The 25,649-nt window shown below is 42.2% G+C and overlaps 2 protein-coding genes across 2 annotated transcripts in view; one reads left to right on the forward strand and one right to left on the reverse strand.

The window, feature by feature from the left end:
• The window catches only part of APBB1IP (amyloid beta precursor protein binding family B member 1 interacting protein), a 153,525-nt gene extending 147,619 nt beyond the window's left edge, over positions 1-5,906 (forward strand). Inside the window, exon 14 of the mRNA XM_089693786.1 lies at positions 3,830-5,906. Coding sequence (XP_089549912.1) covers positions 3,830-4,414 — 585 coding nt within the window. The 3' untranslated portion in view covers positions 4,415-5,906. The remainder of the gene's footprint in view (positions 1-3,829) is intronic.
• A 12,548-nt stretch (positions 5,907-18,454) lies between these two features.
• The window catches only part of LOC149449139 (uncharacterized), a 91,198-nt gene continuing 84,003 nt past the window's right edge, over positions 18,455-25,649 (reverse strand). The window contains exon 20 of the mRNA XM_089693787.1: positions 18,455-18,632. Coding sequence (XP_089549913.1) covers positions 18,510-18,632 — 123 coding nt within the window. The 3' untranslated portion in view covers positions 18,455-18,509. The remainder of the gene's footprint in view (positions 18,633-25,649) is intronic.

The following is a 25,649-nucleotide window of genomic DNA, read 5'->3' on the forward strand; positions in this document are numbered from 1 at the left end:
ATGTTGATTGAAAAGACCACTCTCATTAAAAAAAAAAAAATACTTTGTATTGACAACTGTATATAGTTAATACATGTACTAATGGCATTAAAGCTGATCTCCAGGATTAAAACAAAAATACCCTTGCTGTGGGGCCCCTCAATTCTGCAAAGTTAAATGCTTGTTAAATCTAGGGGTAGAGGGAAAGTCTGGAATACCCTATTGTTCACTTCCCTGACCACCGGTGCTCTTCTCTTGCTTCCAGTGCTTTTTAGTTTCTTCTGTAGTAAAGGAGCTCTGGGTCTTTGCACTTGTGCATGGTTGTCACCAGAAACGTCAAGGTGAACTGGAATATAAATGGGAATTAAGGCTGGAAGACTTCATTGTTGGAGTATTCTAGAAATATATCAATCCAGAGGCTGACTCAGCCTACCAGGTTTCACCTAAAATGTCAATTAAAAGTTGACTGGCACTGAAAGTTCCACTGTTCTGCCTGAGCAGGCACCTCCAGATCTGTTCGGAGTCAGTCTTGAGCACCCAAAAAAAAAAAAAATCAAAGGAGCTCACATTATGCAACTTTTGCCCTGAGTATACAGGCTTCCACTGTACTAAATAGGGTAACCGAACAGATATGTAGCCACCTGGAGATGTGTTTCTTACCAAAGTAGCTTTATCAGCTCTAATCTTACTTTAGAGTTTGGGTCTAACTAACCACAAATATATAGTAGCCCTCACAGAGTCCAAGTATATCCACTTGGTGACTGCTCTCAGTAATGTTACTGCAGGCAGGCGGCTCATACAAGCACCGTCACGTACCTGTACATTGGCACCTAATTCAAGGATCAGGGCACACGCGCGTGGATCTGGAGATGCCAACCATTCCCCACGACCAACCCCGAGAGCCCCCATAACAGAGCACTTTGATTGGCTATGTTATACCACACCCCCACCACCCTTGCTGACTGGACACAGCAGGATTTTGTCTGTAGGTTTCAGGCAATAATGCATGACTGAGATCTGCTGATCGGCTGTGTCCAATCACATACCAGAGCCCTGTGTTGACAAACACACAGGGCTCTGTAAAAAGGGAACGATCTGCGTGTTTCTTCTCTCTGCAAAGCAGGGAGAAGGAACAGATTTTTCGTAAAAAGCAGCACATACACATTAACACTTGTTAGGCAGAAAGTTAGCCCCTTGATTATCCCTTTTCCAGCCAGTGTCATTAGTACAGTGACAGTGTATAGCATTACTGATCACTGTACTAGTGTCGGTGATGTCAGTGTCAGTTAGTCTACCTCCCACCCAGTGTCAGTTAGTGTCAGATTGCCTTCTACACTATCACAGCCCCACTATAAGTCGCTGATCACCGCCATTGTCAGTACAAAAAAATAGACAAATAAAAATTCCAGTGTGTATTGTATTGTATGTAGTTTGTAGACGCTATAACTTTCACACAAACCGATCAATATACACTAATTGGGATTTTCTTTTACCAAAGACATGTAGCAGAATACATTTTAATCTAAATTTATGAAGAAATTTGATGGTTTATAACAGAAAGTAAAAAATATATATTTTTTAACTTTTCATTATTTTATATTTATATAATCTTCTTCCATCCTTTGCTCCCTCACTCACATCTTCAATATTTCTCTCTCTACTGGTGCCTTCCCCTCCCCTCTAAAGCATGCGCACATCACTCCCATACTTAAAAGCCCTCCCTGGACCCCACCAACCTGAACAACTTAAGACCCATCTCCCTGCTGCCATTTACCTCTAAACTCCTAGAACGCTTAGTCTGCAATCACCTGAGCTACAATCGGCAGTGCCCGAGTGACCAAATGGTCAGTCCACCCCTGCTCCGTACTCTTACTACTTGACCTCTCTGCAGCTTTTGATACGGTTGTCCATCCCCTGCTCCTCAAATAACTGCACTCTCTTGGCCTCACTACACTCCACTGAAACTGCCCAACTAAAACTCACTAATGATCTACTAATGATCTCTGCTCTCTCCTGGTTCTCCTCCTACCTATTGCAGTGCTCCTTCAGTGTTACCTATAACGCTGCCTCCTCCTCTTCACTCCCTCTTTCTGTAGGGGTCCCTCAAGGTTCTGTCCTTGAGCCCCTACTCTTCTCCATCTACACTTCCTCCCTTGGTCACTTGATAAACTTCCATGGCTTTAAGTACCATCTTTATGCTGATGACACACAAATCTATCTTTCTACCCCTCACCTCACCCCTTCAGTCTCCTCTCGCATCACTAACCTACTAAGTGACATATCGGCATGGATGTCACTCCACTTCCTCAAACTCAATATTTCCAAAACTGAGCTCTTAGTATTCCCCCCAGCACGTGCCCCCTCCCCTGACTTCTCCATCAAGATCAATAACACAATCATCAGTCCCTCCCCTCATGCCAGGGTACTAGGTGTAACCGTAGACTCCCATCTGTCCTTTCAGCCCCAAATCCAATTACTGTCCAAATCTTGTAGACTTCACCTCCACAACATCTCCAAGATACGCCCGTTCCTAATCTCGGAAACCACTAAGCGACTTATCCACTCCCTTGTTATATCTCGCCTTGACTATTGTAAATCCCTCCTCATTGGCCTACCTCATTGAAGGCTATCCTCTCTTCAGTCTATCATGAATGCTGCTGCCAGAATCATCCACCTTACTAACCATTCTGTATCTGCCACCCCTCTCTGCCAATCCTTCCACTGGCTTCCCATTGCCCAACAGATAAAATTCAAAACACTAACAATAACGTATAAAGTCATTTATAACTCTGCCCCAAATTACATCACCGATCTTGTCTCTAAATATTACCCAAACCGTACTCACCGCTCCTCGCAAGATCTCCTACTCTCTAGCTCCCTTGTCTCCTCCTCCCATGATCGTCTCCAGGACTTCTCCAGAGCTTCCCCATCCTCTGGAACTCTCTGCCCCAATTTATCAGACTATCGCCTACTCTGCTCACTTTTAGGCAATCTCTGAAAACCTATCTCTTCAGGGAAGCCTATCCTGCCCTCAGCTAATAATGGAATCTTCTACTCTTCCAACCAATCCATCCCCCACAGTTACTACCTTTTGTACCACTAGCCCCTCCCTCCTAGATTGTAAGCTCCTCCTTTCCCTCTTGTATTGAACTGTATTGCTGCTGTATTGTCTCCCGTTATATTGTAAAGTGCTGAGCAAACTGTTGGCGCTATATAAATCCTGCATAATAATAATAATAATAAAGAAAACTCAATGGTGATCAAATACCACCAAAAAAAATCTCTATTTGTGTGAAAAAAAGGGCATAAATTAATTTAGGTGCAGCATTGCATGACTGCACAATTACCAATTAAAGTAGCGTTTGCTCTGAATAGCAAAAAATCCCTGTCACGAAGAATATTCAATTAATCAGGCTGCAGTATCAGTCTGAAAATGCAGGTGGCACTGCAATTAGAATCTGGTGTTACTCCTCCTAGCCCCATTTAAACCCTAAGATGTGCAGAGGGAAGGACCCCAAGCAGACTTGTATTTGTCAGCTTTTCATTTTTGGAAGTCTGTTGAAGGGTACATATCATTTTGGGTATGTATAATAGGCTGGTCTCTGACAACTTCCTTTATGAAATTGTTAGATTCCAGACCACATCCTAGCCATTATATATAATTCAGTTTTGTTCAGCAATAAATCCTGATAAAAAAGGATCTCAGATCCTTAATGTGTGACAAAAGTAACCTAGTTTTCCTATAGTCTTGCTTATATCCCTAACTGTCAGATATTCATTGAACAGCACCTGTGTTTTATTAACCATTGTACTTTATATTAAGTTAATGGCATATTTTTTCTCTGTTTAGGATAAGCAGCAACCCACTGAGATTAGGAAACCTGAGCCAAAAATCTCTCTTCCAACATTAACCAAGCAGCCTCCACCTGCGCCTGTACGGGTATCATCCAATGTACCTGTGGCTGCCACACCACCATTACCATTAAAATCCAAGCCAGCAATCAGCAATATACCACCACCACCGCCACCAGCAGAAGCTTTCCAGTGGGGGGATGATTTCCTGCCTCCTCCTCCTCCTGAATTACTGGATACTCCTCCTGATTTTTTACCTCCACCACCTCCATCTTTTAACTCTGGAATTGATTACCCTGCTCCCCCACAATTCACAACTGCAGTAAGTGCTGGAGGGCCACCACCTCCTCCCCCTCCCCCTCCCCCTCCTCCACCACCCGCTGCTCCATCACCCGCATCAGCTCCACCAAAGGTTCCTGTGAAAAAGCAGCCACCAAATCCTCCAAAGAGAAGAGACAGTACAGGACAGAGATCAAACCAACAAAACAGCTTGATGGCAAATGGCGGTGGTGCAGGGGGCCAACCAGATTTTATGTCCGACTTGATGAGTGCATTGCAGAAAAAGAGAGGCACCACAACCTAAATTCAACTTCACACTTCCTACAGGACTTTATTAAATATTCTATCATATTTACAAAATCTTTTGGATCAAAGAGGACATGTTCTGGCTGAGAGACATTTAAAGGGAATTTAAAGCCTTAGAAACATAGAAGAGTGACAGCAGAAAAACAAAAAAAAGTAGTCCATGTTTTTCAGATGTACAGTACATGAGAAAGCAATCATCCCACTTGTGTGGGTTGAGAAGACTTGCAAAATTGCATGCACTCCCAACCCACAGGCAAAATGCACTGCCTGAGGGATGGACACCCTGGGATGCCATTAATTCCTCATGGCACTGCCATACATTGGCAAAACCTCCACATTTTCAAATGTAATAAACCAAGTGGTACTGTAGCAGCATGTAATTCCTTTGCAGCTTAATTTTAAAATAAAGGGTCCAGGACCTTTACCTGCAAATGAATGGGCTGCCCTACTCACAGAATTAGGTGCGCACTGATGTGAACAGAACCTCATTTATATAAGCTTGTCCATTGTTGGTAATATTTTACACACATTGTTTCTATGTATAGTTTGTAATTATACCTTTGCATGGTGGCAGTTATATTTTCTCATTACATATACAGGTCTTAGGTGGGTGCACAGTGAGTGTGACTTTCTGCTATTTTTATTCAGTTCAAGTCTTATAGTCTGCAGACTTTTTGAAAAAATACATTCTCTATAACTTTACATGACAGTTGTAGGTCAAGAATGTTTGGTTCTGGGGTAAAATATTGATAGTCATTAGAAGTAAAAATCTACAAATCTGTACAGCAATGGAAACACAGTATAGTGGGATGTAAAATTGTAAAATCACATTAAAAGGTACTTTTTAGCATGAGTTCACATATATGCGGTGTGGTATATCGCATGTGATTCACACAGGAACCGTACCGCATTCCTGTGCAAATCACATGCGATTTGTGTGCGGTGCAGTTGGAGCCATACATTTTGTATGGCTCCAATTGCATGGGACCCGCACCAAAAATGTGCAGGACCCTTTTTTGGGTCCGAACTAGAATCGGATCGCATGGGTATTCACACCTATGCGGTCCTATTCTGCACATTGCACCACGTTTTGAGGACCGCTTATGAAGAGTTGTTAACTTAACATACACACCCGCAGCAGTTCGGATGAACAGGGTGCGATTCTAATGCGGTGTGGAATTTGAACAGAAAATGCTGCGAATTCCACACACCATCAGTGGGAACCAGGGCTTAAGGTAAAGATTACAATAATAACTGAAAATGTGTGCTGTGTGAAAACTATAAGTTTCTCTTAAAAACTATAAGTTTCTCTTAGAATAATGAATGACGTCTGCATCTTGGAATTTAGTATATACCAAAAAATCTAGTGTAATCTGTAAAAAAACAAACAAACAATGTTTAAAGATGAATAAACATTATACAAAGAGATAACCAACATGAATACAATATTGCAGTCAATGAATACAAAGTAATAAATATTTCCCAATGAATCAATGTGTTCTGTCTTGTTTCTTTTGAAATGACCATCTGTGAAAGACACTTTAAAGCAGAAATTCGGGAAAAAATGTACCCTGTGCAGTGAGGCTGTGCCAGCACTGCCCCGGTCCAATGCTTGTTTTGTTCTAGGGGAGAGAACACCGAAGATATACTCACCTGACTCGCCGATCCTTCCTGCACAAGACTGGTCCTTTCGGCTTCATCTGTCCCCCACCACCTCTACACTGAAAACAGCAATCAAAGACTGCAGTGAGCAGAGAGCCAGTGACTGTCAGTCACTGGCTCTCTGCTCTACTCCTCCAGCACCATCTGCCTGTGGGGGGGGGGGGGGGCAGGAGTTGCTGGCTCAGGCTCTCAGAAGCTCACTGAGAGTCAGCTGCAAGTCCAGGCGTGACGACAGCTGACTTAGCCCACTGACGGCTGAAAATGGGTCACGGGAGAGCAGAATAAAATGCACTCCTGTGACTTACAGGAGAAATAGGGCCAAAAGAGTTTTGGCCCTACTTCTCCTTTAAACTCTCTGGTGATAAAAGGAGAAAGTAAAGGAATCCTAAAATAGAAAGGCTTCATATTTAGTTTCTTTGGCTAGCCATATCCCCTTAATGTATTATTTACCTAAAGTTCATAGAAATGATCCATTTATGCCAAGAAGACTTACTATAAGTAGGATTGATTCCCTAACAGCTAGACCTTGGGAATATGTTGATTTGTTTTTACAACCATTTGTTATATCCACTCGGTTTTACTTGAGAGGTACACAGCATTTATCATAACTTTTACAGGGGATAGCTTTGGAGGAGAACTGTATTCTTGTTACAACAGATGTATCCACTATGTACACTGTTATCCAAAATAAGCAAGGCTTGGAAGGAGTAAGGTTAGCTTTGGAAAAAGATAAAGACAAGCCTCAGATACACTAATATGTTATTCTAGAGTACATTTTGTTTTGCTTAGGATCCATTTTATTTGTTTGAAGGGAATTTTAACACAAAAAGTGGGGCAGCTATGGGAGCCAAGTATTCATCTAACTTTGCAAATTTGTACATTGACAAATGGAAAAAATGTATATAGTAAACAATGGCCACAAATACTTTTTTAAATAAACATTTTATAGATGGAAGATAAATTTACATGGGTGCTGAAAAATTCCTGATTGTCTTGCTAGAGGAAGAAATCGATAATATGGTACGGGTCCGTCCAATGTGAAAGAGCCCTTATACTGTTGCAACCCACAACAAAATTGAGTTTGATATCCCTCATCTAGATGGTTGTTCAATATATCTTGAGGACAATTTGTGTACATAAAGATGAATTGTGTGCTGCAAGACAATTATTTACATCAATAGCTGTTAATAGACTAGTATATAGCAAGAGTATAAAAAGGGAAGATTTGGAAAAATAAATCCAAAGAGCAGGTACAATGGATAGGAATTAATATAGAATAAAAACAAAAAAGGATAATGAAGTAGAAGAAAACACTGAAGTGTTTCATTAGGTGATAAGCCATTAGGATCCTACTCCTCACATATACGAAGACACTAACATAAAAAAATAAACTTGCACATAATGTTATTAACTCATCAAGTAATGAAAGAAAATTTACTTTCCTACACCAAGGCTTTTTTGGGTGTAGGGGATGTGCGGTGTACATACACAGTAAATGTAGGAAACAATACAGAGAATATTTTAGATCAAATACTAATAAAAAAGAATATCATTATAACAATGTATATCCTGAGACACAAGGGGTGTAATAAAAAAGGGGTTTTAAACTACTTATTTTTTTAAAATATCCCAACAAAGACCTGGGAGAATTGGAGTTCTTAGGTACAGAAAAAAAACTACAATAAACTTGAGGGGAGGCATAAGCTTTTAATGCTGGCCCTGAAATGCCAGGATAGTAGAAGCACCCCACCAAATTACCCCTTTTTGGAAAGTAGACACTCCAAGGTATTTGCTAAGAGGCATGGTGAGTATTTTTCAGATCCCATTTGTTGCCACAAGTTTTTGGAAAATGAAGAAAGAAAACAAAATGTAGTTTTTCCTTTTTTTTTTCTTTTTCAAAACTTTGTGACAAAAAATGATATCTGCAAAATACTCACCATGCATCTTATCAAATTTCTTTGGGGTGTCTACTTTCCAAAAAGGGGTCATTTAGGGGGCGGGGGGTTATACTATCCTGGCATTTTAGGGCTTCCGAAACTGTGATAGGTAGTGAGAAAGTGATATGAGGAAATATGCCCTTTGAAAGCCTCAATGTGGTCAATAGATTTCTGGGGCCTGTATGTGGCTAGGCTGCCAAAAAGTCTCTCACATGTGGTATCCTCATACTTGGGAGAAATAGCGGAATGTGTTTTGGGGTGTAATTCTACATATACCCATGGCATGTGTGAGCAATATATCATTTAAGTGACAACGTTATGTTAAAAAAGTAAAAAGGAGGGCGCAAGCGCGAAGCCTAGCAGGGCAGACATGCTTGCTTAGAGCTCCACAACTCCAGACGACATACAGCCGAATAGCAGCATTTAAAGGCCTGGACATGGGCGGTCACCGGCATAAGCTCTGTCTTTTTAAAGATGACATCCTAATCTTTATTACAACCCCCTGATTTCCACAACCAATTTGCTGGACATGCTATCTCGCTTTGGCAAAGTATCTGGTTTGGTGGTTAATCCACAAAATCATCAGCTCTCAATATATCCCTTACCGCCTTCTTTATTAACTCAATTACAAGGCAACCCTCCCTTTCCCCTGGGCCAATACATTTATATCTTATTTGGGCGTCAAACTCACCACAAACCCCTCGGACTTATACGCAACAAACTATCCCCCCATGTTATCTCATCTTACAAACCTAATGTCGAAATGGTCATCCTTACCCTTGGCCTGGCTGGGCAGAGTGATGGTGCTCAAGATGACTGTCCTTCCTAAAATTCTCTATCTTTTTAGAATCCTACCCATACAAGTTCCATCTCATTTCATATGCATTCTGCAATGCAGGGCTTTCCATTTTGTTTGGGGTAAAATTAAACCACGCCTTTCCAAACCCACTATATATACCCCCAAATCTAGAGGAGGACTCAGCATGCCCAACTTTTTGAAATACTATTATGCTGCACAACTATCACAGCTTCCTAAATATCACGCCACTAAGGAAACTCCAGTATGGGTTGCCCTGGAATCGGTGGATTGCGACCCCCTATCTACAGAGAACCTTTTATGGTTAGATCCATTATTCCATAAACATGCTGTGAACCCAGATACCAAACAAAGCCTTGCCGTTTGGGATAGCCTTAAACATCGCTATGGCCTCCAATCCTCTCATAATCCACTACTTTCTTTTCTTCATAACCCATCCTTATACCCAGCCTGGTCTTCACTCGCCTTCTTTCCAGTGTGGTCCACGGCAGGACTCCTCCGGACCCACTTCCTCTTCACTGCCAATCCTTTCAAACCATTCCCAATTCTTTGCAAAACCCACAGCCTTCCGTCGACAGAATTGTTTAGTTACTTGCAAATTAAATCCTTTTTCACTTCCCAGATATCCCTGACCTCTTTATCCTCAAATATTTCCAGCTTTGAAAAAGCTTGCAAAACTGATCCTAATAGACGAGGACTTATCTTGGAACTTTATGCACGCCTTTTAGAACCCCTATCAACAACACCCCTGCCTTACACTAGTAAACGGGAAAGGGATCTTAACATTACTCTAGATCATGACACTTGGTGTCATATCTGGGAGGCAACAAAATCATTCTCCCCTAACATTATAGCTATGGAAACCAATTATAAGGTGCTAACCAGATGGTACTTGGTCCCCGCCAGGATCTCTAAGTTTCTCCCACAATACCCTCCACAGTGCTTTCGAGGATGTACTAATCTGGGTACACATGCCCATATATGGTGGGAATGTCCCATAGTACAGACCTTTTGGTCTGTAGTGTTTCAGATCCTCTCAACGCTCTTTCAAGTATCACTAATATCTGATCCCATGGTGGCTCTACTGAACAACAAACCCTTGGGTCTTACCCACCTCCAGTTCAAACTTCTACTCCAAATCACCACTGCCACTAAACAAACCATAGTGAAGGCTTGGAAATCTCCCTTATTAAATATCATTGCAATGAAGCACAGGATTACACAGGCGATGATTCATGCCAAAATCGAAGCAACCCTTCTGGACAGAGTACCACCTATGAAAAACTATGGAAACCTTGGATCACTCACTTTTTGCCCCCAGATTTTGATGATACTCTGCTGCTACCATGACGACTTAGCCGCAAGTTAAAGGACCAAAGTCACTCCAGATGATTGTAGTCCTGGCCCCTCCTTGGGAACTTCTCTTTATCTTTGTCTTTACATTTATATCCCCCCTCCCCTCTTCACATCCCCCTCTCTAACTCCTGTTCTATCCCATATTCTTCCCACAGGTTCTTTCGTACAGTTTCCTGGGTACTTCCCTGGTGGGAGCGTAGTGTTACAGTCTCTCGCCCCGTCGGAGCTAGGTACTCATATGCCCCAGGGTATACAATTTACTTTACTATAACTAACTCAAACTTAGAAGCTCGTGCCTCTAGCTTGTCTTGTCCTGTTTAAACACCCTGTACCATATATTGTAACAATTGTCATTATGTATAATATACCTCTTTTGTTGTTTTCAGCCTATGTTTGACTGCATCTTATATCATACTGGTTTATGATTGTAACCTGATATGTTAAACTTTCCATAAAAAATTGAACAAGGAAAAAAAAATTATCATTTTCAAAAACATTTTGGAAAAAAATAAAATCTTCCATGGATTCAGCATGCCTCTCAGCAAATTCCTTGGGGTGTCCACTTTCCAAAAAAGGTTAATTTGTTTTTTTTTTTACTGCCCTGGCATTTTAGCACCTCAAGAAATGTGATCAGTGGTTAGAAAGTAAAAGTTGCGTAAATACCATAGTTGTAGAGGCTATAAGTTTCACACAAATCAAATAACATATACATATTGGGATTTTTTTAAAAAAAATTTTACGAAAGACATGTAGCAGAATACATTTTGGCCTAAATTTATGGATAAATTGGTCAAGAAGGGGGAAAAAACCTTCCAGGGCTGCAGTGGTTATAGTGAATAGATATATGATGTTTGACCACACTGTTCACTTTTATTATTCATTTATATCAGTTTTATCATTTTAAACTCCTGCATAACTCCATCACTAAACAAAGGGAATACAACATCAGCATCACACACTTTACTGTCAAAGAATTTAGGGATTTTTTAAAACTTCTTAAAAGAAGTGTCAAATTAATTAACCACTTGCCCTCCAGAGGATTTACCCCCCTTCCTATCCAGGCCATTGTTTGCGATACGGCACTGCATTACCTAAACTGACAATTGCGCGGTCATTTAACACTATTCCCAAATGAAATTTATGTCCTTTTTTACCACAAATAGAGCTTTCTTTCAGTGGTACTTGATCGCCTATGCGTTTTTTAAATTTTTGTGCTATAAATAAAAAAAGACTGACAATTTTGAGAAAAAAAACAATATTTTTTACTTTTTGCTATTAAACATGTCCAGTAAAAAAATTTTAAAAATCTAATTTCGTCATAAATATAGGCCAAAATGTATTCTGCTACATGTCTTTGCTAAAAAAAAAAACCCCAATACGTGTAAATTAATTGGTTTATGTGAAAGTTATAGTGTTTACAAATGATAGTATATATACTGGATTTTTTTTTTTTTACTGGCGGCGGTCAGCGACTGTGGGACTGCGGCAAGCATCCTGACACTGGGGGAACTGACTTGGTGTCACTGACATCCCCAGTGACACCAATACAGTGACCAGTGCTAATAAAAAGCACTGACACTGTACTAAGGGCACTGGACAGGAAGGGGTTAACATCTGGCGTGATCAAAGGGTTAACTGTGTGCTGTTTCACTATGGGGGCTGTGTGTGTGCTTCACTGTAAGCACACTGCTTTGTATGGCTCTGCTGTGTAGAGCCATACAAAGCAGTGTGCAGGAGCCGACATGGGAGAGATCTGTATTGTTTACATACAGGTCTCTCCCCCATTGGAGTAACTTGGCAATCACTGTGTGACAGCCGAGGTTGCGAAAGGTGCCGCCCCCTACCTGGAACTGCAAAATCACATATATACAGGGGCAGACTGACCATTCGAATACTGCCGAGGGCCCGGGTCAGTAGGGGGCCCCATGAGATGCTCCTGGTACCTTTCATTGGCTTCTTCATAGGCTTTTTTGGGTGTTGGCAAGGACACAGGGGCCCCATGATCCCCTATTGCCCGGGGGCCCCATGAGTTCTCAGTCCGCCCCTGTGTGTATATATATATATATATATGATTTTGCACACCCATGCCGCCCTGTAGCTGTATTTCTGCTATAGGGTGGTGAGGAACTGGTTGAAAATGTGCCTGCCTGAAAGATGTCAATACCAGAAGTACCAACCTTATTTTAAAAATAAAAACTTTAATAGTTAATCTATGGCTAAGAGATCCCCTAGTGGTGTTAATGTTGTCTCTTACAGTCACTGATGTGCTTTATATAGTAACATCCTCAATGATGCATTGTGTTATCAAAATAATAAATGTATGATTTAATTGTGAGATTGTGTTTGTTGTTTCTGGACCACTATGTAGAAACTTAATATCCTGAATACAAGAGGGCACACAAGGGCATACAGTGGGTATAGAAAAGAAACACCTTTAAAATAATCGCATTGTGTTGCTTTGCAGCCTGAAATGAAGACACAGTTTTTGTTTTATCCAGCTGTATTTACTCACTGCAACTTATAACATCCAAGTGAAAGATATGACACCAACATGTCAGAAAAAAATTTAAAAACTCAAAAACAGAATCACTGCATTGGAAAAAATATCACCCCCCCTCGTGTCAGAATTTTGTTGAACCGCCTTTTGCTTTAATTACAGCCTGTAGTGTGTTGGGATATGTCTCTACTAGTGATAAGCCAAACACCCCCTGTTCTGTTTGCGGTCGAACATTCGAACCTACCGAAAGTTCGACCGTGAACTTCGTACAGGGGCAATTCACTAAGCGGTATCTTAAAGCATCTGAGTATGTGGTAATATACCGCACTGCCACTAAAATACTGCATGAGTTATATTATTAAGTCATGCGGTATTTTAGTAGTGAAAGCATTCTTTAATGTTTCAGCTGTCAACAGGGCTGACACCTAATTGAATAAAGAAATGACGGGTTTGCCCAGCAATTAAAACTTTTTTTTTAAAAAATGCGTGCCCCCCCCCCCCCCCCATCCATACCAAGCACTTCAGGTCTGATATGGATTTTGAAGTGAAACTCCATGCCAACAATTTTTTTAAAATGGCGTGGGGGTCCCCTCCAAAATCCATACCAGACCCTTATCTGAGAATGTAGCCCGAAACAAATGAGCGCCCCCCCCCCTCCTAAACCATACCAGACCACATGCCCTTAACATGGGGGGGTTCTTTGGGACAGTTGATAGGGACAAGGGACTTCCCCACAACCCTGGCTGGTGGTTGTGGGGGTCTGCAGGCGGGGGGCTTATTGGAATCTGAAAGCCCCCAGATCCAGGCCCCCCTATGTGAATTAGAATGGGGTACATGTTACCACTACCTATTCACAAAAGAAACAAAAGTGTAGTGGAAAAATGACAGGAGACTTTAACAAGTTCTTTATTATAAACAAAAATTAAAAAATGTCCCCCAAAGTAGATCCAACATCAATCACGATGCCCACCGCCACAAAAAGAAAAAAAAAACTCTCGACGCTGACTCCTGCCATCTGCTCCGGGATGACAGTTTTTAAATACTGTGATGATGTCACAAGGGGGCAGGGTCACACCTGCCCCCTTGTGATGTCATCAGGTGCTGTGATTGGCCAAAGCATTGCATCTGACCTGTGGTCAAGGGCATTGCTTTGGCCAATCACATTGCACTGTCAGGATGCAGGATGCCCCCCAAGTGCCCCTCCTCTCAACTCGAACATCTAGCCCATCTCTAGTCTCCACTATCTTTGCACATTTAAAATTTGCAATATTTGCCATCTCTTCTTTGCAGAACTGCTCAAGTTCAGTTAAATTTGATGGTGACCTTTTGTGGACTGTAATCTTCAAGTCACTCTACAGATTTTCAATGGGTTTTAAGTCTGGGCTCTGACTAGGCCATGCAAGGACATTCACCTTTTTCTCCTTCAAACAGTTGTGTAGTCATTTTTCCTTTGGGTCATTGTCATGTTGTAACTTACACCTTCTTCCCATTGGCAACGTTCTGGCAGAGGGCAGCAGATTTTCCTCAAGAATGTGATGGTATTTTGCCCCATCTATTTTCTTTCTATCCTGACAGTTGCTCCAGTCCCTGCTGCAGAGAAACCCACCATAACAGGATATTACCACCTCCATGCTTTCAGGTAGGAATGGTGTCATTTGGATGGTGAGCTGGATTGGATTTTAACCAGACATCATTTAGTATTGAGGTGAAATCATTCAATTTAAGTCTCATCTGACTATACCACCTTCTTCCATGTGGCCTCAGACTCTTCAAGGTGCATTTTGGCAAAGCTCAGTTGTGACGCAGCCACTGCAGTTTAAAAATGGTGCAGGAACCTTTTTCCTGAATGAAAGAGCCGCAATAGTATGAACCTAGCCTAAAGCAGAATTTTACCTAAAAAGGGAAGCTCCACTTTCCCTTCTCCTCTACTACTTTTGAATGTTTTTTTTGTTTTTCGTGGAGTGCGTACCTATTTCTGACAGGTATCTGCTCCAACTCCACTCAGATTGCCTAAGCAATCTGAACTGGAGTTTCCCCCCCCCTCCCTGCCCGCAACCTCCTGGGACACTTCATAGGTCACAGGAGGCTGCGGGTCCATTGAGAAAGTGCAGCGCTACTCTCACATGCACAATGGAAAACAGGCTGTGAAGCACCAGGAAGTCAAAGCCAATTTTCCACATCCAAGGTGGCGATGCCAGGGACCCGACGACCAGCGTAGAACTAGTCGAGATTAGGACAGCACTGGATCCGTGGACTGGTAAGTGCTACAGTATTTGTAGCTGCTGGCTTTTAATTTTTTTTTCCAGTGTGAAGTTCCTCTTTAAAGTGGAATTTCACTCTCTTAATCAACATTAAAGTGATTCTAAAGGCTTAATTTACATAAACAAACATGTCTATTCTTATCTGCTCTGTGCAGTGGTTTTCCACAGAGCAGCCCAGATCCTCCTTTTCTCGGGTCCCCTGCAGGCGCTCCTGGCCCCTCCTTTCTGTCGGGTACCCCCATAGAAAGCAGCTTGCTATGGGGGCACCCAAACATGCGTACTCCCCAGCTGCTGCTTCGTGTGTCCATCCACACGCAGAGCTGCTGCTCGGCCCCACCCCTCTCTCTTCTCATTGGCTCACTGGCTGTGATTGACAGCAGCTGTCTCAGGAATAGCCAAGACTCCAGTGCACATTGCTGGATCAAGAGGGGGCTTAGGTGAGTATTAGGGGGGCTGGGGAGAATACTGCACAGAGAAGATTTTTTACCTTCATGTATAGAATGCAAAAAAGTAAAAAACTTTGAGCCTTCAGAACCACTTTAACTATTTGTAATCCTTATGCTACTAACATTAGTAAGAAGGAAAGTATATCATATTTACTTGTTTTAAACCTTTTTTACATTTCTTCAGTTACTTATTGGTTTCCAGCCCTAAGCTAATGGTGTAATACATCCCAGGAGTCTTCAAGAGGCGTTTTCTCAGCTAAGCATACCTGCCTGCATGCCTGAGCTACAGGAAAATGGATTCCAGGAAGTAAATGCTACACAAATCATCTTCCCTGAGTGATGATCCACACCAGGAATCGCACAGAACATGCTGAAATAGCTCTGGATCACACCAAAAGTAACGCATACACTGCAACCAGATTGCATGGAACTGCACAGTACCATGTGATCTGGTGCACTGCATTTGTGATCTGCGTTTGGGGTATCACTGGGAATCTAGAGACACCCACAGCAGATCGCACACCCAGTGCATTTGGAACACAGTATGGGAAACACACACAGAATGTGGGTTCCACGCACCACATTCCAGCCTGAGCCGGCACTTACTCAAGATGCCCATGGCCAGAAATGCTAGGGGGTGTTTTTCAAAGCGTTTTCTCAGCATAATAAAACATGGAGACATAGGTGGATGGGGGAGTTTGCTTTGAATATTAAAAAGAAATTAAATAGCGGTTTTGGTTTGAGGTGCTCAGATGCCGTGTAGTTCCACTTTAAGTGTGTTGTCTGTTTTGTGATACATTGACAATAATCATAGAGCCTCTTGATGAGAACAGCAGTGTATGAAAAATGCATAATTGTTGGAAACACATGTAAAAATGTATGGGTGGCACTGTTATACTCAAAGGTATTGCTGTTATCGAAACTAGTGCTGTTTGCCGAGAGGCGACACTCAGTATGCACAAACACAGCTAAAGATCATGTGGAAAATGCATAAATATGCGGCTTTATAAACCATGTGAGCACTGGTGACACTAACAGCAATACCTTTGTACAGTGGCGTGCATAGGGTTGGTGTTAACCGGTGCAGTAACACCCCCTCCGGTGATCCCCGCAGGATGGATCGGATCTGCGGATTGAGCATAATGGATCGTACTCGGATTCCATTATGCTCCCCAATCCGCAGATCTGATCAAATCCTGCGGGGATCATCAGTTTGCTTTACAACTTACCTTTTTGTGGAGCAAGTCCGGTGTCACCCCGTATAGGTTGCATGCCGACGATCCCCGCAGGATGGTTCGGATCTGCAGATTGAACATAATGGATCGGAGTCCGATCCATTATGCTCCACAATCCACACATCCAATCCATCCTGCGGGGATCGTCGGATTGCTTTACAACTGACCTTTTCGTGGAGTGGGTCCGGTGTCACCCCATGCGGTAGGTGTCACCCTGTCAGGGCAGGGTCACACACTGACTGACGACAACCACCACCCACAGACCGGAGTCCCTCAGGGTGCGGAGTCTAAGTCCCAGGCTGCCCTTCACCAGGGCCCCTGATGGTGGGGATGGACTTGACGCAGCCAGGAACCAGGTCGCGGCCCCCGAGACACCCCAGCTGCGGTAATGGCCGCCGTCAATGGTAGGGACCAGATAGACAAAGAGTAGTCGGGCAGGCCGGGTCGATAACAATGGGACAAACGGTACAGAACGGTAGACAAGAATAACAGGTCACAGGCCGGGTTCAGCAACAGAAGGTCAGATCAATGGAAACCACAGAGAATGGTCAGTCAAAAGCCAAGCCAGATTCCAGGAGAGCCACGAGAGTATAAACAGAGCTATAATCACACTAACACACAAGACACAAATGCAAATGCAAAGGGCACCTGAGGACAACAGGCTTATATGTGATCAACCACACCCCTCTGGGGGATGGACCGCAGAGGCCTGAAGGCATAAAAGACTCCCACCATGCTCTGCAGAAATCCAAGATGGATGCCAGCACATAGATCAGCATAACCTCTGGGAAAAGGTAGGACCTTGACACACCCGGTACGGCGCGCACCCCCCGTACCTGCCTTGGGACACCACTGCCTTTGCATATAAGAGCGCTGCCAGCTAGAAAAGTGGCCACAAGTAGTAGAAGAAAGGGGATTCCCCCGAAACACATTCCTCCTATAGGCACTTTGCCACATCACCACGTCATTGAGGAGGTAGGCCTTCCACTGACAGCAGCCGGAACTTCCACACAACATCTCCATGTAGTCCAGACAATCAGAGGCTTACATCAATCTGGGTGACACCATTGGACTGAGGAGTTTGGTTATCTATGTGCCCTCCAGCCTGCCATGTTTTTGAGTGCATTTAACCTTATTTCTAATAAAGACATTGTTTTTATTAATACTACACTATGGGCTCTTGCGCTGGATTTTCTTGTTTCTTTCACACAACAGAACAACCTATTCATTTTGATGTGCACCATCACATGTGTAGTAAGCTGATCCAGGACCTCCCAAGCTTAAATGGACAGAGATGAATACATGTTTTGCTTGTGATTTACTGTGGAACGCTTCTACACCGCAGAATCTCATAACGTACAAGAAAATTAAGTGCTATCTGTAAATGAAACACAAGGTGAAACCAATCAAGCTAAGAGAGCGAAGCTAGCATGCAACACGGTTTGTTGTATTAACACCGGAGGCTGGAAGGGGCTGGCTACACCTATGAAGGCCACCTGCTCCAAATTAGCACAGACCTGCTCAGACAGCTGTGTTCTGGCACCATAATTAATGGCAGTAATTACAGGACGTTTGAATTTCCAAAGAAATTATCTTTTGGCATAACTGATATCAACCAGGGCTGCCCAAGGGCATTGTCTGCATAAAATTGTGCTGTATTTTTAGGCAGAAATACACTGGGGATCATTTATCTAAATTGTTATAAAGGAAAACTAGGGATATTCCCAATAGCAGCCGCTGAGATGTTAGTTATTATTCTTTAACATGTAGTAGGAAAAACACAGCAGAAATTCGACTTCTAGAATAAATAAACCAAGAGAAGGAGAGTGCGTATGAAATTTTAATTAGTGTTGGTTGAAAGAACTGTGTGCTTGACTCTGAATTATGACGAGCAGCTTACTTTTAGGTTTTTAGCCCATTCTGGAGGTTTGTGGGAGTACCCAGCATGTTCTGCCATCTCCTGCCTGTGAAAGGGCCGACGTAAAACTCTCTGCAGTAGACGAACCTGTGTTCATCACAAATAGGTGCGTTTAATGTTAGTGTACAAAGAAACATCACGGTCAGCAAACTATATCAACCATACATATTTCAAGAGTAAAAGCCAGTCATACTGAACATGGATCAAAATCAGGCCTGTTCAGGGACAGGCCGAATTTTGATCCATGTCTCCTAGATTGTAAGCTCGAAAGAGCAGGGCCCTCAATTCCCTCATGTTTTGCATTGTATTGTTATTGTTCTGTCACATATTCTGTCCCCCTTTGTAATGTACAGCGCTGAGCGAACTATTGGCGCTTTATAAATACTGTATAATAATAATAATAATATATGGACACCCTAGCTGTACACAAGTTGATCTATCGATCGACTTGTGTACAACCAGCCTGGCAATATTGGCAAAGGTATAATTTTCTTCTTTATTTTTCTTTTTTAAAAATAAAAAAAAAAAACAGGTGCATCCTGGGAGCTCAGACTCAATCTTAAGTACTGAGGGAGAGGAAACCAGCCATTATACCTGCAACACATGTCATGGACTAAACCTACATCCCCTACTGGCATCATCGCTGGATTTATAAAAAACTGGATAGAGGAGACTGAGAAGGGAGTGATCTGCACGGCTATACGATCAACAGCTGGTCGCATTACAGAGGATCAGATTGCAGCATATATCCAGCTTTAGGCTGATTAGAAGGAGAGTATATTGCCTTTTGGAACACTCACAGGACTTTTCATATATAATTCCAATAACATTTTATTATTATTTTTTCACTATCGTTTGGATATACTTTTTCAAAAAACTTTTTTTTTTTCTTTCACATTATTTGGAGACTTTTCTAACACTTTTTGTTTTTCACAGTATTTCCTTTATTCATTTTGATTTAAATTTATTGGACACATTGTAAAAAATTATTTTTGGATTTTTTTAATAGGATTTATAATTGATTGGTTATTCACTGGTTATCACGTTTTGATATTTCATGCACTTGTCTAATAATGACCATGAAGAATTCAATCACCAGGTTTATTAAAATTATTATTTATATATAATAATCTGGTTTATACAATATTAGAGCGTGGCACCCTAATACTATAACCTTTGTCCCTTAATTGCACATATATATGAGGATGTGAAAGGGAGCCTGCGATCTATTAATATTTGAATATAGGAAACAAACTCCAGTGGCTCACAAGTGACTCTATATCCATATCAACCAATCATATTTCAAGAGTAAAAGCCAGCCATACTGAACATGGATCAAAATCAGGCCTGTTCAGGGACAGGCCAAATTTTGATCCATGTCTCCTAGATTATAAGCTCAAAAGAGCAGGGCCCTCGATCCCCTCATGTTTTGCATTGTATTGGTATTGTTCTATCACATGTTCTGTCCCCCTTTGTAATGTACAGCGCTGAGCGAACTATTGGGGCTTTATAAATACTGTATAATAATAATGTATGGACACCATAGCTGTACACAAGTTGATCTATCGATCGACTTGTGTACAACCAGCCAGGCAATATTTGCAAAGGTATAATTTGCTTCTTTATTTATTTTTTTTATTTCAGGTACTTATATAGCGCCGTCAATTTACATAGCACTTTTACATATATATTGTAAATTCACATCAGTCCTTAACCCTCAAGGGGCGTACAATCTAAAGTCCCTAACTTACATTCATACATACACATACTAGGGCCAATTTAGACAGGATCCAATTAACCAGCCAGCATGAAAGCTGAAAATTGGCCTGGGCAGGAAGGGGGTAAAAGTGCCCAGTATTGAAGTGGTTAGAAACCCACGCAGGCACAGGGAGAACATGCAAACTCCAGGCAGGTAGTGGCTGGGATTCGAACCAAGGACCCTAGTACTGCCAGGCTCAAGTGCTAAACATTTAGCCACTGTGCTTCTTGAATAATCATGTGTATTATTTTTTTCCCAGATTTTATTTTATTACTTTTTCTCCAATAGTAGATGTTGGAGCAAGCTGGATGAAAAGGAGGAAACCCGCACAACAAGTTGTGTGAATATAATAAACTCCATCAAATGGAGTTTTCTAAAAAATTATTTCGCTGGGGAATGAACCCAGGACTTTATTTCCCTAAGTACACCTGTGCTGGACTACAGAAGGGGGGGGGGGTACAGTACAAGGGGTGCCAACATCCCTATAAATATAGAAAAAAGGAAAAGTCCTCTACTTGGTGGGACTTTAACTAATTGCCGACTGCAGATAGCCGAATGATCACGTGACGTGGTAAAAGGCCAATCACAGCGGCCTTTTACCACGTGATCAGCCGTGTCCAATGACACGCTGATCACCGGGAAAATGCAAATGCCGGTTCTCGGCTGCACTTTCCTCACGCTGTCAGATCGTGAGGAAAGTACTGCCGAAAACCGGCAGTTGTCAGAGCGGGGATTGGCACCGATCATCAGGGTCACTGATCACCAGTGCCACCAGATCACCAGTGCCCTGATGATCGGTGCCCAGCAGTGCCACACACAAGTCTCGCCCACCTGTGCCCAGCAATGCACCCACCTGTGCCCAGCAGTGCGCCCACCTGTGCCCAGCAGTGCGCCCACCTGTGCAGCGATTAAATACGATCCAAAAGAAAGTTCTATTTGTGAGAAACAAATGATACAAATTTCATATGGGTACAATCTTGCATGACCGCGCAATTGTCAATCAAAGTGCGACAGCGCTGAAAGCTGAAAATTGGCCTGGTAAAGAAGGGGGTATAAGTGCCCTGTAGGCAAGTGGTTAAAGGCATGAGTTAGCAAGTTAATAAACTAACGAATCAGTAGTTAAAACATAACTCAGTTTTATTTTATACATTCTTAAAAAAGACATAACAAGTTGAAATACATAAATGATGGCGGTAACTGTCAAAGGACTTAATATGTGTGACTTAATACTGAGAGTGGAAGTTCGGTCATACAATTTTTAGGTGCAACATTTGCATGACAGATCTTCCACTATCAGTATTAAGTTACACATCCTTTGACAGTTACCACCATAATTTATGTATTTCAACTTGTTAGTTTTATTTTATACATTCTTAAAAAAGACACGAGTGTTGTGCTTTAACTGCTGATTCATTAGTTTCTTAACTTGCTAGCTCTTGCCTTTAAAGTCCCACCAAGTAGAGGACTTTTCCTTTTTTCTGTGCTTGACTATAAAACACCTCCTCTTATTTTATGGAGATAATCAGAGGGGGCAACGTCCTGTAGTCCAACAGGAGGCAACTCTGGCAGAGCTAACAACACTTCTTGAGATTTCAATTCAGCAGAAGCACTGTGTTGACAGCTCACCACAAGAAGTTTCAAGCACCCAGAATTTTTGGGAGATCAACAGGCATTTGTCCCCATTCCAATGCTTGCAAAAGACAAAACATGGAATCATGTGTATGTATTGCAGAGATACTGCATACACTTTAAATTGATGTTTACGCATTTAACTTGATTATTATTACACAATTACACAGCAGGAACTCTGCTTTTATACAGTATCTGCATCTTGGAGCCCCATCTGGTCAGCTCTTTTCCTTATCTCTGTTTGGCTTCCTTTATCAGGAAGCATGAGACATCCTGAAGCTATAAAATCAGTCCCATTGATGGATTACTGATATGTGACTGATATATTTTGTTGTTCTGCTTGTCATCGTCTGGGGAAGTTAGGGGAAGAAGGTCTCTGTAGAAAGAAACCAAAACCTGTGATGAGTTGGGAATGGATGTGTTTAGAGTGATCGATCATATGAATGCATGAAATCTGCAGGAAAAAGGAAACTCCTTTAAAGTGTATGCAAACCCTAAGGCTAGGTTCACATACAGTTGCAAGAAAAAAAGTATGTGAACCCCTTGGGATTACGTGGAGTTTTGCATGAATTGGGCATAAAATGTGCTCTGAACGTCATCTAAGTCACAACAATAGAAGAACACAGTCTGCTGAACATAATACTACACAAACATTAGATGTTGCCATGGTTTAATTGCACATAACATGTAAACATTCACAGTGCAGGGAGGAAAAAGTATGTGAGGCCCTAGCTTAATGACTTCTCGCAGAGCTAATTGGAGCCAGGAGTGAGCCAACCTTGACTCCAATCAGTGTGATGATATTGGATGTGTTGCTGACAGCTGTCCTGCCCTTAAAAAACACACACCTGTTTTGGGTTTACTGGTTTCAAGAAGCACTGTCTGATGTGAACCATGCCTCGCAGAAAAGAGCTCTCAGAAGACCTACGATCAAGAATTGTTGACTTGCATGATGCTGGAAAGGGTTACAAAAGTATCTCCAAAAGCCTTGATGTTCATGTGTCCACGGTAAGACAGACTGTCTACAAATGGAGAAAGTTTAGCACTGTTGCTACTCTCCCTAGGCGTGGTCGTCCTGTAAAAATGACTGCAAGAGCACAGCGCAGAATGCTGCATGAGGTAAAGAAGAATCCCAGAGTGTCAGCTAAAGACCTACAGAAATCTCTGGCACATGATAACATTTTTGTTGACACATCTACAATAAGGAAAACATTAAACAAGAATGGAGTACATGGGAGGACATCACGGAGGAAGCCATTGCTGTCCAAAAAGAATATTGCAGCATGTTTGAAGTTTGCAAAAGAGCACCTGGATGTTCCACAGCACTACTGGCAAAATATACTGTGGACAGATGAAACCAAGATTGAGTTGTTTGGGAAGAACACACAACACTATGTGTGGAGAAAAAAAGGCACAGCACACCAACATCAAAACCTCATCCCCACTGTAAAACATGGCGGAGGGAGCATCATGGTTTGGGGCTGCTTTGCTGCCTCAGGGCCTGGACGGATTGTTGTTATTGATGGGAAAATGAATTCCAGATTTTATCAAGACATTTTGCATGAAAACGTACGACCATCTGTCTGCCAACTGAAGCTCCGCAGAGGATGGGTGATGCAACAGGACAATGACCCAAAGCATACAAGTAATTCAACAAAACAATGGCTGCAACAGCACAGAATACGCCTTCTGGAGTGGCCCAGTCAGAGTCCTGACCTCAACCCGATTGAAATGCTGTGGCATGACCTTAAGAGAGTGATTCACACCAGACATCCCAAGAATATTGCTACACTGAAACAGTTTTGTGAAGAGGAGTGGTCCAAAATTACTCCAGATCGTTGTGCAGGTCTGATCTGCAACTACAGGAAATGTTTGGTTGAGGTTATTGCTGCCAAAGGAGGGTCAACCAGTTATTAAGTCCAAAGGTTCACATACTTTTTTCCTCCCTGCACTGTGCATGTTTACATGTTATGTGCAATTAAACCATGGCAACATCTAATGTTTGTGTAGTATTATGTTCAGCAGACTGTGTTCTTCTATTGTTGTGCCTTAGATGATGTTCAGAGCACATTTTATGCCCAATTCATGCAAAACTCCACGTAATCCAAAGGGGTTCACATACTTTTTCTTGCAACTGTATGTGCAGGTGACAGGGGTGGACTGACCATTTGGAAAGTCAGGCACTGCCCAAAGGCCCGGGGTCAGTAGGGGGCCCCATGAAATGCCCCTGGTACCTTTTTTATAGGCTTTTTTGAGTGTGGGCAAGGACACAGGGGCCCCATGATCCTCTATTGCCCAGGGGCCCCATGAGTTGTCAGTCCGCGCCTGGCAGGTGGTGCCACTGCAGATCCGCACAAAAATCCTTGCAGCCGCACCACCCACACAGAATAATGTGGACCCGCAGGAGGGAACCATTAATTCTAATGGCACGCAGCCCGCACTGGAAATCGCAACCGTACTGGGAACCGAGGTTCATGTTTAGGCTGCGGTTTCCAAAGAAGTTCAGGGACTTCTTCCCTGCGTGTCCTGCGTACGGGAATCCATTCAAATGAATGGGCTCTCATGCGTGTGCAAAACGCGGCCCGCACGGTCGCATATATGTGAACCAGGGGTAACAATGAATTTCTCTAATTTGTTACCCTTTGGTCTGTTAAATATACCATTGAAAGCACTTTGTTATACTGTAACATGCTCCTAAAGGTGAACGAATCCTTTCAGAATGGCTTCTTGCAGTTAAAAGGTTTGCTTTATTTCTATCACACTATCTCACCTTCTATGCTGTCTGTGCTCCTTTGTGCTCTGCTGATCTTTTAGAATGGATCTTGCTGAGACAAATATCAAGTACGGCACAAGTTATTTTTAAGGGTGCTGTAGGGAGCATACATGCAGAAGCACTAACTAATTAAATGGTTATTTCAGCAATGATCCACAGTTATATGTAGCGTGTCTCCAAACTCCAACAGTCTCCATAAGCACACTCAGTCTCCAACAACTTCTATAGTATGTCTGCAGCGTCTGACCATCTTGAGTTGCCATTCAGCAGTCTCTGACAGCTTTCTGTAGCATTACCTTCAATGAACATTATGGGCCATCCTTTGTTGATGTCAGACATCACACTTGAGACCCCATATACTTAAAAATTTGATCTTCACAGGGATAAAACAAGGGGAAATGGTCATGTACTGCAGAGATGTACTGAATATTTTTTGTTTTGCCCTGTCATTCATTTTTAAGGCTGGCTGGTATTTACTAAACAAAGTTGGTATATAGGAAAAGGCACAGCGGCTGACAGTGTAGCCCAGGGTCAAACACTATGGCCAGAATACAGGATTCACATTTCAAACTGGGATGCTGGACACCTTACTCCAGCTAAACTTTTTTTTTTTAGTTTTGGATAGAGTGGGAAAGAATGAAAAAGTTTGACACCCCCAACACCCCCCACCCCCTATTGGGGATTTTCCCCTTTCAACCTGCCCCTGTAGCTCTGATGTGGGGGGAATGATTGTCTCAGAGATAAAAAGGCATGAACCGAAATAAAATTATTGTCAGACGTTCTAATTTTTCTCCACTCCACTAAAAACATGTTCTTTTTGTATCCCCACTGGAGAGCTTTCCCATCATTTCTGACAGGAAGTGAGGTTTCCGAATAGAAACAGAGACCGTAATAAAAATGTTCCCAACTCTATCCTTAACAAAATAAAAGGTGATGATTGGAG

This window comes from Staurois parvus, unplaced genomic scaffold, assembly GCF_062004578.1.
Source record: "Staurois parvus isolate SC_StPar_1 unplaced genomic scaffold, SC_StPar_1.0 ptg000636l, whole genome shotgun sequence".
NCBI lineage: Eukaryota > Metazoa > Chordata > Amphibia > Anura > Ranidae > Staurois > Staurois parvus.